Source organism: Cheilinus undulatus, linkage group 3, assembly GCF_018320785.1.
Source record: "Cheilinus undulatus linkage group 3, ASM1832078v1, whole genome shotgun sequence".
In the NCBI taxonomy this organism is placed as follows: domain Eukaryota; kingdom Metazoa; phylum Chordata; class Actinopteri; order Labriformes; family Labridae; genus Cheilinus; species Cheilinus undulatus.
The window spans coordinates 42,451,542-42,469,364 of record NC_054867.1 but is presented as its reverse complement, the minus strand read 5'-3'; the positions used below and the strand labels follow the sequence as shown (position 1 = coordinate 42,469,364).

Here is a 17,823-nt window from a genome sequence, read left to right as displayed (position 1 = left end):
GCCAACCACTAGAACAGCCTCTTTGTTTGCCCATGCTCCCTGCAAAGGGATTCTTTCCTACTCCTAAGTGAACCCATTTAGACCTGATGAAACATTCATGTCATTTTTTTCTTTATGACCTGATGCAATGCCTGTGCATTTTGGATAATCTTTTTCTTTTTAACTGCAGAACAGTTTTCCATTTTGCCACAGTCCATTTTAACCCATTTAGACCTTAGTCTGCACCCTGTAAAACCTAAATATTTTTTGAAAAACAACCTCCATAAATCTTTAGGTTTTAGAAAAACAGCAGAGGATTTCAACGTTTATGAAAATGTTTATTTCTCAACTGCAGATAGAGACATGGAATCAAAACATTTGAAGCTTGATTGCCCTTGGTTTAACTGATAGTCACTACCTTTGCTCTGATGTTTATTTTTTTTTTTTAAATCAATCAATCAATGAAATCAAATTCTTACCATACCACTCTTCAACCATGAACCTCATCCACTGAGCCTTGGCTCGCATTTCACGTCATGATCTGGATCCTCATCATTGTTGTCTTTGTCTAAAATACCACTATCGTCTTTGTCGTGGTTTAACTTTAAAAACCTTGTCATCCTTCGGCTTTTCTGCATGAAGGATGAAGAGGCTATGACCAAGACATTTCTGATCCCATCTGCCTTCAAGCATGCATTTTAGTGAATTGTGTTGCATTTAATTGGTCACATTTTAAAATAAATAGATAATCCAAAATGTACTGACATTGCATGAGGTCTTGGGAGTAAAAGGACACAAATGTTAATCAGGTCTAAATAGGTAAAGCTAATACAGGCAGTCTGAGTTCATGTGGTCAATTTGGCATCTTTCAAGGTAGTCAGTGTAGCACTGAATCCCTCATTGTTTATCTTGAACAATGGTTTCTTGCTGAGCTGTGATGGAGGCAGTCAGAAAGATGGACTAGGAGTGCTCATCCATCCCAAAAGGCCCTGTTTTATATTGTCTATTTGAAGCAAGTTAAAATTCTTACAGTGTGAATGCTAACGTACTGATTTTTTTCAGATTGTAATATTAACCCTATGCATCACCATAGGGCCTGTATTACAGTATGAGGCAGGATTTTGAGTTAGCAAGGTAACTTCAAGATTATCTCTGAGTTTTCAGTACTACAAATGTGGTCCACGACTCCTTCTAACTTGTGTAGAAAACTTAACCCTCTCTGGAGTATGTTATGTTTTTGAAACAGGAGATCAACCTGTATGAAACTCTGTCACACCATGGAGTTCAACAAGCTGATTGTGACGTCTGAGGAAGGGGAGACAGTTGGCTTTTCCTGTGTTTCCTGTCAGTGTTAACATTAAAACTTTATGGTAACTATCCTACACTAAAGCCTGTCACTAAAGCCTAGATTCTAATTTATTTTTTGTCGCTTTTTTACCTTTATCTTGGCTGAGAGTGGCAGGAAAATTTGAGAGAGAGATGGAAGGGGAAGACATGCACAAAACAGTGATGCGATTGAGATCCAGTGCCTCTGGATATGGATGTCTGCTGAGCTAAACCGGCATCCTTAGTCTACTTTTTGTTTATATAAAATAATATATTACTATTTAAAATCATGTGTCATAGTCATTTTTATAAGCCAAAGAACATTCTGCATGTGTTAGGGCTGTGGCTGAAATGTTACTGAGATACATCAGATATAAAAAATGATTATGAGAAAGAAATAGGAGTTATTCTATTAAAATTTAACATGCAGTAACAATGATTATGAGTTTTAATCTGTGCATCCGGCAGTCATTTTAGTGGAAGTTCCTCATTTGTCACTGACGGTTTGTGACTTAAGGCTGGGTTTTGTTGGGATTTCTTTTTTTATATCATTGCTACTATGAAATTGTGAAACAGGACAATCTGCTGACAGCAGCCTACTGCATATGTATAGCTGGTCATGTGCTGCTGAGTTCCCCTTTTCATGTGAACTTGCAAAACTGGGTTTACTTGTGAAGTTCATCACCTGCTTAGTGTGATTATTTAGTGTGATTTTCTTTGTCAGGGTAGGGGAAGCCAGGTAGATGAAACACACCCTTGATATGTTGCTCTTGCTTTGTAGTACTGGTGTCTAGTTTAGAGTTTGTTACCATCAGAACCAGGCAATATAGCAATTTGTCTGACAATACTAAATTACTGAATAAGGTATATGTAAAAATGAACAACCTATTCTAATTTTGACTGACAGAAATCACAGTGTCGAGGTGACATTGCTTTCTTGTGCTCCTATAGTTCCATGTAACATGAGTGCTCCTTTCAGGCAAAGGTTAAATGTAAGCTAAGCAGTACACGGTTTAAGTTTGGCAAAATCATAGTTAAGGTTATCTTGATTGATATTGCAATCATGATTATTATAAATACTGCTGCTATGTTTGTGAGTTTAATACGATTCAGTACATTTGTCATGGGGTCACTACATTAAGGGCCAACCGATACCGTTTAACTGATATTTGGAATCTATGTGCATTTGTAATGACAAACAAAATGTACTGAATGTGACGAAAGTAAAACTGCATGTAGCGATACATTATGTAATAATGCCGCATTATGTAATAATTAGGGCTGGGACTTTATCATGTAAATTAAGATTAATTAATTACAGAAAAAAATAACGCAATTAAAAAAATAACGCATTTAATCTCAATTTATTTTTGCACTCCAAACAGCGCGGAACGTTTCTCATTGCATGAGTTCCCGGTATACCCATAATACTGATGCACAGGACACAACACAACAAACACCATGGAAACCGGAAATTTAGTTTTAAACAACTACCGGATGGACACCTGGATAAAAGCACAGTTGTGTGCAGATTGTGCAAGAAAGAATTTGCCTATCACCAGAGCTCTTCTAGCCTCCGCTGCCACCTCAATGCCAAACATGCTGCAGCTAGCACAGACAATGTTCCTAGTTTGAGCAGACAGTGTCGCCAATCCACACTCGACAAGATGACTGGGTTCAGAGCCAAAATGAGTAAGTCCACAACTGACAAATTAACAAACTCACTGGCAAAATGGATTGAAGTGGACTGTTGACCACTCTCGGTGGTAGAAGATGAGTGGCTAGAAGCGGTGCTACAGATAGCGTCGTCTGACCCAAATTATGAACTGCCATGCAGAAAGAAAATTTCAAACAACGCAATCATAATATTCCTTATTCATATTGCACTTTATTTTTAACACTCAGTGATGAAATCAACACGATTTTGTTGTTTAAGCTCATGTATGTGTCTATTCATTGATTCAGTCATTTACCAAAATCCATTTCAATTGAAAAATGTTGCTTCTTGTGTCAAATATTGATATGCAATTAATTGAGATTAATTAATTACAAAGTCTCTAATTAATTAGATTATTTTTTTAATCGAGTCCCACCACCAGTAATAATGTAATAAGTTTCCAGTTCATTATGTAATAATGCCACATTTTGTAAGCCACTAAGCGGTTAAGGTTAGGGCAGGGTATACCCTGGAGCCCACCTTAAGTCCTAGGGTTAAGGTTAGGTGTTTAGTCTAGAGCTCTGAAGGGGGGCTAGGCTTAGGCATAAGTCACTAAGCGGTTAGAGTTAGGGCAAGGTAGTTGGGCAGGGCATACCTTAGAGCCCACACTAAGTCCTCTGGTTAGGGTCATTACATAATGCGGCGTTATTACATAATGTGGCGCTACATTGCATTTAAAAAAAAATCATGGAAAATAATCAATTTAGCCCTCGCTCTGTCAACATGAGAAACTGCACAAAGCAACACACTAGCAGCAGGAAAAAAGGAAGTGATGCTGTACTCTCCCTGTGCAAGTGCCATCCAGGCCGCTGGGTTGGTTGGCTGGTAGTTGTGTGACATCAGTCAGGTATTGTTGTGGGCAAGACAATAGGTGAGACTGTAGAGAATGAAAACAAAGCTAGAAGACACACCTTGCAGTGGAGTAGTACACCTTTTAATAAACTAGTTTCATAAATTGACAGCAGAATTAAATGCTGTTTAATTGAGAAAATGCTAAATGTCTGTATCAATAATCAGCCTAGTCAATAATTGGTCCGCCCCCAGTTCATACAACTGAGGTTGTTTTACCTTTCATATTAGCTGATGGCTACCTTTCTGTAATCGTCTTTGGCTCTCTTGCTTTTTATACTAACCAGAGTACCTGTCTGCTCCCTCTGCTCCTCACTTAAATTGAAGTGAGAGCTGGCTGTGCTGTAAAATAAGGTAGGGTGGGCTCCATTTACCACACATGAAAAACCTATAGGCAAAACAAGCACAACACAACATCCAGCCTGATAACATTTTAATTTTTATTCTTTGTTTTCATGGTCAGGGGAAGCCAAAATCATAACTGAAATGGAAATTAATTAACTAGAACTACATAGTAGCATGTGATAGTTGTAACAGAATGAGGAATTCCAAAATCTTTTCCTCAGTTCCTTGGTAGAGGTTCTCCTTTGACACATTCAAGCTTAAATGTTTTATCCTTCACTGTCAAGTTTGTCTTAATTCTGACACATTATGCAAATATTGGCTGTGCCAACCCCAGTTTGATAGTTCCAGTACCTGACAGGTGTTCAGACTTGACTTCTTTGTAATCTTACTTTCCTTTTCGTCCCCTGGCCTGAACTCTATTCCTTAACTTTATCATTCTTTCACTGTTCCCTCTAACACCCAGTATTCAGTTCATGCACACAGACAGTTTCACAGATACTGTGAGACCCGATCAGCTCTGACACTGTGAAAAAGAAACAGTTTGGTGATAAATGTGCTGCGGAAATTGAAGTGCTCTTGAACTCTACTGTGGTTCTGAAGTAAACACCACTCAGTGAGCAGCCATTGAACAAAGACTGTGTTTGCTATGATTCATATCTGAGCCTTAAAATCCCCTTTCCTAACAAACAACCTGGTGAAACTTGTCTGTACATTTATGGTCCCTTTCTGACTTTCAAATACCATGTTATGCTTTATTTTTACAGCAAATTTTATGCCAGAATGACAGCTTGTACCTCTCCAAATCAGGGGACTTTAAACTTCCATTCAGTCCATGCTTGACAGTGCTAATGATGTAGTTGGAGAAATATGCTGAGTAGAGAAAAATTACCTGTAATTCCATCAGTGATCCTGAAAAGCTATGTCCAAGGCAATAAGCTTTTCTTTTGGATTCAATTTTGATTTGTATTCCAAGAAAGCAGGAAAATAAAGCCTCTTTTGTAACCCTCCCTTATTTCCAACCCCATCTCCCTCCTCACTTCCTTCCTCCCATCTCGCCCTCCCACTGCTCAGGTGCCTGTTCTTGTTGCATTTACTGGCAATCCTTCCAGTGCAGTACAATCTGGTTCCTACACATTTCTCCATGCTCCTGTTGAACAGAAAAGCTCACATGGGACTTGCATCCCTCCTCATCCTCTATTACTCATAAGTTTTCCATCTTTTCATTCCTCCTCCCTTTTCTCTTGAAGGGCTTTACAATATTTTACCTGTTAGTGCTTTAATTCATCAGATTACTTTAGTCTGCCTCCCTCGCTCTGAATATCTCCCCCATTTTCTATCACTGTTTTGGAAGAAGTCATGTTCCTGCTGTAGCTGCACTCTGACACCATATTAGGAAAAGGCGTTGGGCTTGTGCATGCTCTGTTGTTTACATACACAAGCTCTGAAGCTTTCAAGGGTACTCCAGTGTTTGTGGCATCCTGCAGAGAAGCAGTAGAGAGGGACTCCCAGAGGACTTGTCTCTGCAATCAGTGTATCGGGATATCATTGCAGTGCTGGTCGAGGATCATTACCCCCATTATCAGTGTGTGCTTAAACCTGATGATTAGTCACTTTTCAGAATCGACTTCACTTTCCTTCAGGCACAAGATCGGGTTAAAATATCGCTTTTTGCTCTGCTGAATTGTCCATGAGGAAGAATTCCCAGTGCTACTGTAATTGGATGGAAGTTTTAAGACATGCGACTATATTTTTAGTTCAAATTACATGTGGACTCAGTGAACTCTGCACAGTGGAAACTGTGCCAGGTATTTTCATTACTATAGCAAAGGGCCTTTGTTGTAAGTTGATAGGTTGTAAAAGCCAGTTCAGGTAAAAGATTTGTGACACAAAGAGTTGAAACTTAAGTTTACGCCTTTGTTAGTAGATGAGACAGTGTCATGTTTCTATAGCTAAAACTCTCTATGTCCTTAGCCTTTATTGTGTGTGTATATTGAATGAAGTGTCTGCATATGAATGAGGATAGTGTGTTATTTGTAAGTTGAATTTGTTGTACTTTATGAACCACAGACTGTAAAACTTAGGTGACGTCCCCCATTGGTTTCAGAGAAGGTGTTGTGAAGCCCAATAACGGCAGTCACTAGGAATGTGCCTGGTTCGTCAACTTGGCCAGATTAAATTTGGATCCATTTGTTGTCAGTACCAGAATTACAAGCCAGTTTAACCAATCGTCAACATTTTAAGTGCACATTATCGGTCTAACACTCTGTCAGAACCATTGATTCACAATTGGGCTAGCCTCAGTACCCACATCCCTTCTTGAATGAGCAATAGCGACCTAAGATCCTGAAAATTTTCAACAATGAAGATTTTTTTTAACCAGTCATGCAGTAGTTTGTAGCAAAGTGTTGGCATTGTTCCAAAACCTCACATCTCCAAAATCACTACTTTTCAGGGAATGAGAAAACCTACAATATTTTCAATTAAGTCAAGACTGAGTGGTCCTAGTCAGCGTCTTTTTAACACTTTCTATTGCTTTGAAATTGGTTAAAACCCACTGGCAGATGTATAGGGTGACCAATGATTTAACCACTGATTTATGAAGAAAATAAAAATCATGAAAAATGGATTACGAATGTTGGCCTGACACCAAGATATATGGTATAAAACATGACTAAACAAAGAGACAGGACAAGCATGTCAATCATGGCAAGCAAACCCACCAATGGCATGAGCAGAGACATTGTATTTTATTCTTTTCCGATGGGAAGATGTAAGTTTTGGTTGTTTTCTTTATATTTTGAGAAATCAACATATTCAAATGAGAAATCAGCTCTTGTTTCCCCTAGAAAAGAATTTTGATAAGTTTAGATCTTGAGAAAAAAAAAAACATAAAATACACTCGTCATGAAAAAAATTGCGCAAACTAAAATGTATGGATCCATCTCTGCTTGGTGTATAATGGTCAGACTTTTTGCCCATTTTTTTCCAGGCACACCTTCACCCACCCACTAAAAAACAGCCCCGCAACCAACTTAAGTAGCCACTTAAGTTATTCTTAATGACTGCTGCCACTGCCTTGCTTCTAAAATGCTTTTTAATCCAATATAAACAACAGCTAACTGCATTTGCACTGATAGCATCTGGTAGGAACAATGTGGTTTAGCACTCTTTTGATCTTGAGAATGGTGATAATGTTGTTAGGTTATACTCACATTTGACCAAAGCCTTGTTTGTTGATATTCTGCACAGGAATGTAGGCGTTAACCTGCAGAGGATTGAAGGCCAACGGTGCGAGCACTGCTAACTTTCACTACATTCTCCAACTTTTTATCGTTATGGTGTGACGTCTTACTGTTGCATTATGGGGTTGGCTCACTGCATGCATTTATTTGACTTTAGACTAGCTGGCCAAAAGCAATTCTATTTTATGTTTCATTGGATATGGATTGTATGCCTAGGAACATCACTAGCAGTCACCAACTCAATCAGTAGAGCTGCTCAGTACGACTTCAGTGCATCCACACCCCTGTTAGACAGATCTGTTCTACAGTAATCTACCTCCCATACAGTATGTAAAAATAACAGAATTAAGTATTGATACCAGATTCATTTATTTCTGATGTTAAAATGGGCATTTTAATTGGAACCTAATAGGAATTCCTTGGCTTATGCTGACAGTCTCAATGGACACTGAAGTAACTACAGAGTTTTTTAAATTTCTACATTGGCTTCATTTTCCAACACCAGAGGCTTCAGCTTGGATAAAACATCAAAAACGGCAAAAGATTAGTGTGGTCAAGAATTTAGAACCATCCACTGGTGCCTCAGTAAAATACCCAGAGGTCTTATGCAAATATTTTCCATTAATTTGAGACAGGAGATCCTCCCCACCTTCTGTCAGTATCTCCTGTCTCTTACTCCTGGAGCGGTTCAGTAGTGAGGAGAAGTTGGTGTATGTCACCTCTAATAAGCAGAGAGAACACTTACTTTTGCTTCTAGTCGAGTAAATGGTAGATGACAATGCTGGGCATAGACAGCTCATTGATACTGAGAAAAACATGCATTATAAAACACTACTCTATAAGATTTAATCCTATTAAACTGAGGTTTGGGGATGAGGACTTAATTTTTACCAATTTAGTTAATTGACTGTTTTACATGATTAAAAGGGGGCAAAGCCAACAGTTACACAAAATAGGTGTTTTCCTTTCTCCTTCATTAGATTTGTAGGCTACTTCACTCTTTTAAATGTATTTTCACTCTTTTTGTTATGACTTAATTGACTGTTGAATCCGGTGCAGCCCTTAATTGTTTACACCAGCGTTTGGCCAGTGAACCTGTACAAAACACAATCAGCTGACTTGAGTTCTATCAGCTACTACAACGGTTTCCTCTGACACATATCTCATCTAAACAAGCATTAATTCTACTTTATGTTGCCAGCAGATGTTAACACAGAGATTTGTTTCTGATGTTCTGGGTCCTTAAGTTTGTAAATGGTAAGAAAATGGGATTAAAGTTTCTTAGTATATTGTCGTCAAGTAGAGCACTATCTTACAACCATGACCTTGAAATTCATTTACAATAGGGGTGGGAATAGCAGGGTAATTGATGATACAGTGTGCAATATGTGGCCTTTGATACAGCTCCCATTACAGTAACTCTGGGATAATGATGATACATTGCAAGACAATCATTTAACACGACATCACACTATCTGATTAGTTGCATACCGTTAAGGGAAACTCCATAATTATTGAATTTATTCACTGCATTTTTGGTACATTATCCTTCTGTTGCCACTATTTTGTTTATGCAGTAGGCTATAGAGATGCAGTGACTCAACTACCCAGGGAAATCTGATATCTTTTTATTACAATATTGATATCTGGCACCACTGATGAGATTATTGTGTCACAAGTCAAGGTAACATTACATCAAAGATATGTTGTTCAAACCTCTAATTTCCAACATTATCAGCTAGGACTTAGGACATTATTAAAGAATATTTCATGGCTGTACTGGATTCAAAATGACTGGGCAAGCATTCCTAGCAAAGCAGTTAAAACAGTAATATAAAAGTCCTGTGCAACCATGCTTCATGTTTGCATAAAACTTAGTAGACGTTACACATCACATACTACAATACAAGCATCTTCAATATTTAATAGTATTATCAACTTAGCACAAAAAGTAAGGAAATTTGTTTTTGGTAGATTATTTCTTGTTATAATGTTTCTTGGCAATAAATCTGATACCGTTGGAAAGCCTGTTGATTTCCCTTTTAAATGGTTCCACATTTTTAAGGAACATGCATATGTGATGATGAGAAGTAAAACAGGTGTGTAAACACACTGTGGTATAGTAGGTTGAACAAGCTGGTCAGAGCCAGTAGCCAGTAAATGGCACCCAGTAGCTGTTGGGAAAGATTAAGTACCTGTTTTTTTTTTTTAGATTGAGGTTCATTAAACATTTTATATAATCTACTACTAAATACCTAAATAAACCTAGCACAAAACAACAAACAAATAAAGTGACCCATGTGGAAGTAGTTACTTCTCTGTACCATTAGTTCCAACATATCTTACAGATTTTTGTGATGTTCTTCTTTTCATATTAACTGCAGTAAAGGCACACAAATGTTTTTCATGTTTGACAAAAGTCTTGACATGTCATTTCTTTGTAGCCGGTGAATGTCAAGCGGAAGTAATCTGACCTTCAGTGACCTCATGATAGCTTTGGACCTTTCAAAATGATCATCCTTGGAAGATTTTGCAACAAATAAAGCATCCTTTTGTCTGAAAATGTTGAATATGAAGAGTGGTGAATTTATAATTTTCCTGAATCCCTGAGCAATATTGTTTTAGATGGACTACGCTGGATCAATTTCAGTCCTTTGTCTGGTCAAGATTTTTTTTATTTATTTAATTTTAGTTGATACAACAGTGAAAATTGGGTTAAGAGAGTGGGGTATGTCACGTGGGACAGGGGGCCAAGGGGCCCGAGTCCAACCCAGGCCATCTACTTTGAGCAGCTAATCACTACACACCACTACCTCAACTGATGCTCAAATCAAAGTCCTGTTAGCAGACACATGTCATTTAAACTTCTGGGTGTATCTGATTCTCAGAAATGTAGTGCATCTTTAAGACCCAAGACCCAAGCATCAAGCCACAAAGTTCCTTTCTGATATGCAAGGTTATTAAATTCCAATATGTTTTCAATGCTGTGTGTTTCTAAATAAAACCTTCTCCATTTTTAGTGATCAGCAGTGTTGAAAAGCACAGATGCTTGAAATAAAATTGGACTTCAGTCATATTTTCATCCAACACTGCTGCAAGCAAAAGAGAGCACAGCTTTGGTCCATTCACAGATGGCAAATACTGAAGCTTCTCCAGTTCTCTTGGCATTAAAGTTGTGTTAATGTTTTACAGACAGATGGAGAGCAGAGGTGGTGGCTCTGTTTAAATTGCACAGACACATTGGCAATGTTTCGTACTGAAATGTTAGCAATGTATTTGTGCTTTATAAACTGTGTGCAGGAACTTGCCTGTCATTTTTAGTTACTTAAAGTAAGAAACTGCACAATATTGGGTACCTTGGAGTTCTATTTTAGTTGCCGGGGCATTGGAACATGTATCGATATTGTTTGATTTTTACTACATAGCGTCATATCAAAGAGTAAAATTCTGATATTGTGCCAACCTTACTGGTATCCAAACTTGTTGGCTGCATCAAGCAGTTTACTCTTCACTCAGGCCCACATGATGGTGTCCACCTCTCCTATGTGCCTGTCTCTGTGTGACTCAGTGTTGCACCATGGGATACGTTAACCCCCCAGCAAGCCAGATTACATCCTGGCAGGAGTTGAATCAAAGCTTGCATGACTGTACATGTATGCTTCAAACTGCTCACTTGTGCACGTTCACACAGCTTACACACCCACACATCTCCACTGTGGGATCCCTCCGTATCTTTGAGATTTTCCCATACCTGTGTAATTATATTACACTCACACATTACACTTAAAACACCCACTAAGCCTCAGCTGCCCGTATTGTACACAACGACCACCTACGCGATCTTTTTACAGCCACAGCTAGTTCCTTCCTCCTCGTCTTTTAATAACCCTCTCCGGCCTGTCTATCACACTCACACGGATGCATGCATGTGTTGGAAAAAGGATGTGAGACGACACTGTGGCTGGGTGTTAGTGTGCGATAGAGCCTTGTTTCCCAAAGACCCAACGAACAGCTGCTCACACATACACCTACACACGCTGTCTGGAACTGAGAGTGCCTGTATTCACAGAGGAACAAGGCTGTTTCATGTCTGTATGACTGTCTCTGTTTCAGCTGGACTGAAATAGCCGGTATCACGGTGAGTCACTTGGCAATGACTCGAGGGATGGTCGAGCTTGGTGTGTGAACAGCACTCAAACTTTTCTGTATGTGCTCTTGACTGTCTGAACATGTTTGTCTTTGTCTGCACTCATGACAGGCTGTTTTTGTTGAATTTAGCTGCCCTTTATAGATGTTTCTGCACCATGATGGAAAGGGGAAGTGTGATTACCTGATGAAGGTGAAACTGCCCGAACTTCTCCAGTATAAGCCCTTGGTGTCATTACACCGACACTCTGTTTGAAGCTGTTTTCCTTGTAGATGTGTATTGATTCAGCACTGATTGAATCAACAGATAGGAATGACCTTGAACATGTGTATCGGCGGTTTCAAGGTGTCCTGTTCGCACAGTGTTTGCATGCTAAATGGCTCTAACTAAACCTGGAATGGCTCCAAGGATGCTCTGTGGTGGATTAGGATAGACAAGATGAATGCTCAGAGCACACACTGCAGAGAGGATTATTTTGTTTGAGAAAGGTGAATGAACAGAGACTGAAACAGGGTCAGTTCCTGTTCCTGAATGAACAGCTTCCATCTCCTGTCAGAATGGATTAAATCATCATACAGGCTTATTTTTTTCTTATTTTGAGCCCAGTTGAACTGAAATGACAGATATTATTACATGTTTGCATGAGTTAGCTTCTTATTTTCCATTGATATGACATCAAGATACCTTACAGCTGGTTTAACATCTTTTTTGCTGCTGGATAAGGATGTATGGGGGTCAGAGCTGAACATCCAGATCAGGTTTTTATGACTGCAGAGAAATCATGTCATAGTGTTTACGTCAATGAATAAAGGGTAAAAAATGCAGCCCTCTGTAAAATTTGACCTATTTCAATCTGAAACTTTACAAGAAATGAAATGAATAGCACATATTCAACACAAGGGCCTACTTGTGTCATTATTGATCAGTCTGTGCTTATTTTCATGGTAAATATTTCACGGTTTAGTTTGTGGAATATTTACCATGAAAATCACAAAAAAAGCTTTCCATTTTCCAGGGAGATTGAAAGATTTGTTTCTGTCTGACCAGCTGTTATAATCCAAAGACACTACCTACACAATAACTTGACACAGAAAAGCAATAAAGTCCTCAATTAATATTTAAAAGTGTTTCTCCTTTAAATACGGACAAAGCATCTGTTGTAAACAATCAACAAATTAGTCGTTTAAGTTGTTGATATTTTTCTTCTGATTGACTAAAAGACAAATCCTCTCAGCCCTGTTTTACTTAACACAACAAGAAATGGAGATTAAATCCCAGAGATCCCTCTTGGGACATAAAGTACTGCACTCTTACTCATCACTGGCTCTCTTCCCAGGTCTGCACATGGGGGCGGGCAAGAGCAAGCCCAAGGAGCCGGGCCAGCGCTCCATGAGCCTGGACGGCACCATCGGCACAGGCTCAGACAGCGGGCACTTCCACCACCTGGGCCCTGCCCAGCAGACTCAAACCCCCAACAGGAGCCCTGCGGTGGGGACTGGCAGGCGGGGGCATCAAGGGCAGCACCAGCATGCCCCGACAAACACTCCTGAGCTGGCTCTGTTTGGAGGGGTGGACCACACAGGCACCATCACATCGCCTCAGAGAGGGCCTCTGTCAGGTAAGTCACAATTTGTCAGGTTGTGCTTAAGTACAGCAGATATTAGTGATTAATGTTTATAGGTTAACCCGTACTACTACTGATTCTGTGGACAAGTTACATGACCAAGGTGAACATTTCTGTTTCCCATCAAGTCAGACCTAGACCCTGTTTAGACAATGCTTTAACAGATACAAAGGGGTAATCCCTAATGCTAGGTTTGGATCCCCCTCAATGTTTACTGAAGATGGTTTATAGTTCAGACTACATATGGAGGCCTTCATCCAGACTGGATTGTTAGTGTCCACAATGTGTAGTGGAAACTGATGGGAATCTATGTTTTGTTTTGTTTTTTACTAGTAAACAGAAATCACGTCTTGTTTGGAGAAAAAAAGCAAAATTCTCTTTCAAATAGAAGCATACTCGCATCAATCACAAAAAGAGCCAGCTCTTGGAACTGACTTACTCAGAAAAACACATCACGACTCCCTTGTTGCTTGTTTCCTTAAGTTGTAATTTCAATTTAACCAGTACCCCACAAGATTTATTTGCTAAATAGTGCATCACTCTATCCTTTAAAAACGGTTTAAAGGATAGAGTGATGTGTTTATGACAAAATCAGGAAGAAAACATGTTAAACTGGCACTGCTAACCTCTTAGCTTGTTCCTACTTTGCCCTTATTCAGTCTTAATTCCAATGGCATCACTGCACACAGTATGTGAAGATATGAGGCCATTGTAAGAGGGTCACAGAAAAGATGTAGGCTGGCAACTGAGTTCTAATTTCAGGTCATCACTGAAGAGGTACTGTTAATGCATAATATGGAAACGCATACTAAATTCCAGTCACTTGGTATCCATATGCCCAAAAGGGTTTGTTAATATAAAATGTAAATAGGGCCTTAGATCAGCAGATGATACCACTGTCATTCTGCCATTGCATAAGCTCGAAATGCTGAGGTTCAGCCAGGAGCCAGGTCGCTCAGCTTAGTATTAAGACTGGAAACCTTGAAAAAAAAGATACTCTGTACAAATGTTAAGAAAAGCCCACTGTAAAGGCTTACTATGAGACTTTCAGAGACAAATTTTTCCTCCTCTTGCCACCCGTCCCCACACCCCTCCTGTTCTGTGTCACTATATCTGTGAGTCTGAGAGTTTCTGTGAGAGTTCAACAGATGACCAGTAATAATTCTCTGAAAATGAACTACTACAGTCAATTTCAAGTCAAGATGATTTAGTAGATACAGTGCTTAACAAATTTATTAGACCACCTGTCATATTTGTCTCAGAGACCATCCAGCATCATGAAGTGCTTTAATGCAGACTCTTTCAATTTTAGTGAGCTCTCCATGTTTTACCATTAACTCATTGAGTGCCAGCCCTTTTACAAAATGGAAAGTGCCTTGTGCCAGCGTTTTTGGCCCCTTTTTTTAGTCATCTTTGAAGACCCACAGAATATTTTGTACTATGACTCTGAAAACACAGAATAGCTCAAATGAAAGAGCAAACCCTCTATTTAATCATGGAAAAACCCGTTTGTTTGCAGCCTGTTATTGATTTATCTTAAGTTGAATAGAGGCTAGTTTCACCAAGAAGACAACTTTTTTCTAGAAAGCTGAGAAAAATGCATTTTTGTGAAACAGAGTCTGTCAAGCAAAACACTGATTTGAATGTTATAATTTTGCCTTAAATGACATAAAAGACATCTTAAAATTGTATTACAGATGTTATTTTATTGTAAAATAAAAACAAAGTACAAAAAAAAACAGCCTACAACTGGACGGCCTCCACGGGACCCCCGATACACCCACGTCCTCTCCTGCTTGCATGTCCTCTGGCACTGCCTGAAAATTATAGCAGTAATATAATATAAAATATGTTATATGACCTCTTGGCCAGGTCGCCCTTGTAAAAGCGATCTCGATCTCAATGGGAATTATATGGTTAAATAAAGGTTAAATTAAAAAATATATATATATATATATATGGATTATATATGTAATATATAACGTTAACTTACCTCCATCGCTCTGGGACAGAAGTCAAGATCCGCTCCGCTCACTCGGCAGCCATTCATCAGAGTCTGGGTCGAATAAGTCTGTCTCTGAAGTGTCATCGCTGTGTGTATCAAGCTGGCTTTTCTCTCCGATGCACGGGGGAGACCTGGCGGCCTCTTGGCCAGCCGAGGCAGATGAATGGCCGCGCTGATTTCTGTCTGTTTCAGTGAATGACTCTTCCATGTTACGACTACATATCCCAGAAGCCCCAAAATTACTCACAGGGAGCGTGAGAGCGCCCCCTTCTGCCAGCTGCCAAAAAAACACTTTGACGTATATATGTGACAATGGCATTCAAGCATTGGTTTTTAAATGACATATACGTCAATGGCACTCAATGACAGGAATGAGGAATTTCAAACTGAATTCACCTTTTTATACCCAAATTTGAGCTGGCTCACTGGGCTTCTCTGAGAAGTCAGAAATTAATCAAGCATAACATTCAACCACAAAAACTAATTTTTCTGTTCAGGAATGCAGGTATATAACTATAATTTTACATATTAATCAAGAAATAATAATGTGCTTTACTATTTTTTCAGGTTTTGTTGTAAATCAGTGAATTTGAAACATCATGGATAATAATTATTATACTTTTAGCATTAAAAATATCATTTCGGTTTATGAGCTTCTACATATTGGTGTATTAACCATTGCAGAAACATAAAAATGATTTTGGTACTTACCAATGCTGTTAATTTAGGGCAGCTGTGGCATAAACCTTACTTTGGGTGGTGGTCTAATAAATTTGTTAAGCATTGTATGTTTGATTATGATGGTCAGTGGCGATCTTTTCAGTGCTCCTACAGTCAATTCTTGGGACAATATTCCTTTACTATGCCTCCAGATGTAGCATCCCTGGATGGGCACAAATGGATACAAATGGATAAAACACATCTGAGTCTTTGAACTAAACATAAACAACCAGAAGGAAGCATAGATCTGTCCATGGGAACCCAGCAAATATAAACTAATCAAAGCGTTCTTAACTAAACCCTCTCTTTATGAAGACATTATTTTTGCTTTATTGATGTTAAGGATGATGCATATTATACATTTAAAGTGCATCTAAAACTCATTAAACATTTTTATCTTGTTGTTCAATTCATGCAAAATAAAAATTAAAAGTAACTGTTTTACATGAATAAGGCAACAATTGGTTGACTTAAAGCAGTGTCAGGATTTCCTTACAACCTCAAACTAACATGACTAACAGACCACTGAGCCTGGTCAAAATATAGTCCTGCACACTCACTGTAAATAAGAGTTTGTATAGGTGTGCAGATTATGCTGTTTGTTCTTTCCAATGTTTGTCAGAGGCTAAAAGTTTCCAGGCCTGTGCATAGCAAAAAGAAATCAGATATCTTTTGGGATGGAAAAGGCACTGTAGAGCCAAAGTTATGTTGCTTGCACAATGACCAAAGTTTGCGCATTGATTTCATGCTTTAGTGTGGATGAAGTTGTGAAGCTGGGCAGCAATCCTCGGTAGGTCAAATTTAATAATGGATGATGAGAATTTGGACTTCAGCTTAATCAATTCACAGTGAGTCATAGTTGCAGAAACTGTTTCCTTTGCCCAACATCAGCTGTCAAACCTCCCCTTTTACTTTGAAGCACATCCCAGCATGCTGTCCAGATTTTTCTCCACGTTTAGCTGTTTTGTGTCTAGACAGGCCAGATGGTTGAGTTAATGTTGCTCCATCCAGAGGGCGGAGAGCTGCTGGTGTTTCAGGCGCTGCGCTGCTGACTGCCTCCACCCGTGCATCTAATGTGCCGATCAATGATTGGCTGGAGCGTTCCCAGGTGTAGATCATAGGTTGATTAAAGGGAAGGAAGAGAAAGCAGCCCAGAAAATAGAAAGACATCGGCATGACGGCTTTGTCCTTCACGGACGGTCGGTCATAAGCAGCCTGATGTCGATATTTCTCATTAAGCTTTGATAAATTGTTGTATTTGGATATGGAGCAGAGGACACATAATAAGATTTATCACTGCACAGAGGATCGAGCAAATTATCATCAAGGGCTGGACCTGGATTATTGAAGAAACATTACTGAAGTAAATGTGACTAAGGCTTAAGGGGAAGTTCAATTACATTGTTCCCTAACTGTGTATATTTCTGTGTGTTGCAGGAGGTGTCACTACATTTGTAGCGCTGTATGACTATGAGTCACGGACAGCGTCTGATCTGACCTTTAGGAAAGGCGACAGGCTGCAGATTGTCAACAACACGTAAGAAACCACAGTCATCTTCCTCTCCCTCTCTTTCGGATTCACCAACCTAACAAAACACCTAACTGAACAGATTTGTAGACACACAAATGTGGACATGAATGAACACAGACAGAGCTGCTAACTGCGGAGAGATGCAGACAACAGAGTCTGATCTTCTCCATCTGTTCACTAAAACAGAGCAGAGCGGCTCTTTACTAATGCAATCTGTTCCTGTTGGGCGACTGTCATCTTCATCCTCTGTATAGAAAGCCCGTCATAGCAACATCTACACTCTCGTGTCCTCATAACACCTGAAAAATTGCTCTTTTCGTTGAGAGGTTTAGCTTTGT

The 17,823-nt window shown here is 39.2% G+C and overlaps 1 protein-coding gene across 2 annotated transcripts in view; it reads left to right on the top strand.

Annotated features, from left to right (window-relative positions):
• LOC121504662 (proto-oncogene tyrosine-protein kinase Src-like) overlaps window positions 1-17,823 on the top strand; it is a 37,918-nt gene that overhangs the window by 3,174 nt on the left and 16,921 nt on the right. For both annotated transcript variants that reach the window (XM_041779670.1, XM_041779664.1), the window contains exons 2-3: window positions 12,942-13,223; window positions 17,392-17,491. In XM_041779670.1, the coding sequence (XP_041635604.1) occupies window positions 12,950-13,223; window positions 17,392-17,491 (374 nt within the window). In that variant the 5' untranslated portion in view covers window positions 12,942-12,949. The remainder of the gene's footprint in view (window positions 1-12,941; window positions 13,224-17,391; window positions 17,492-17,823) is intronic.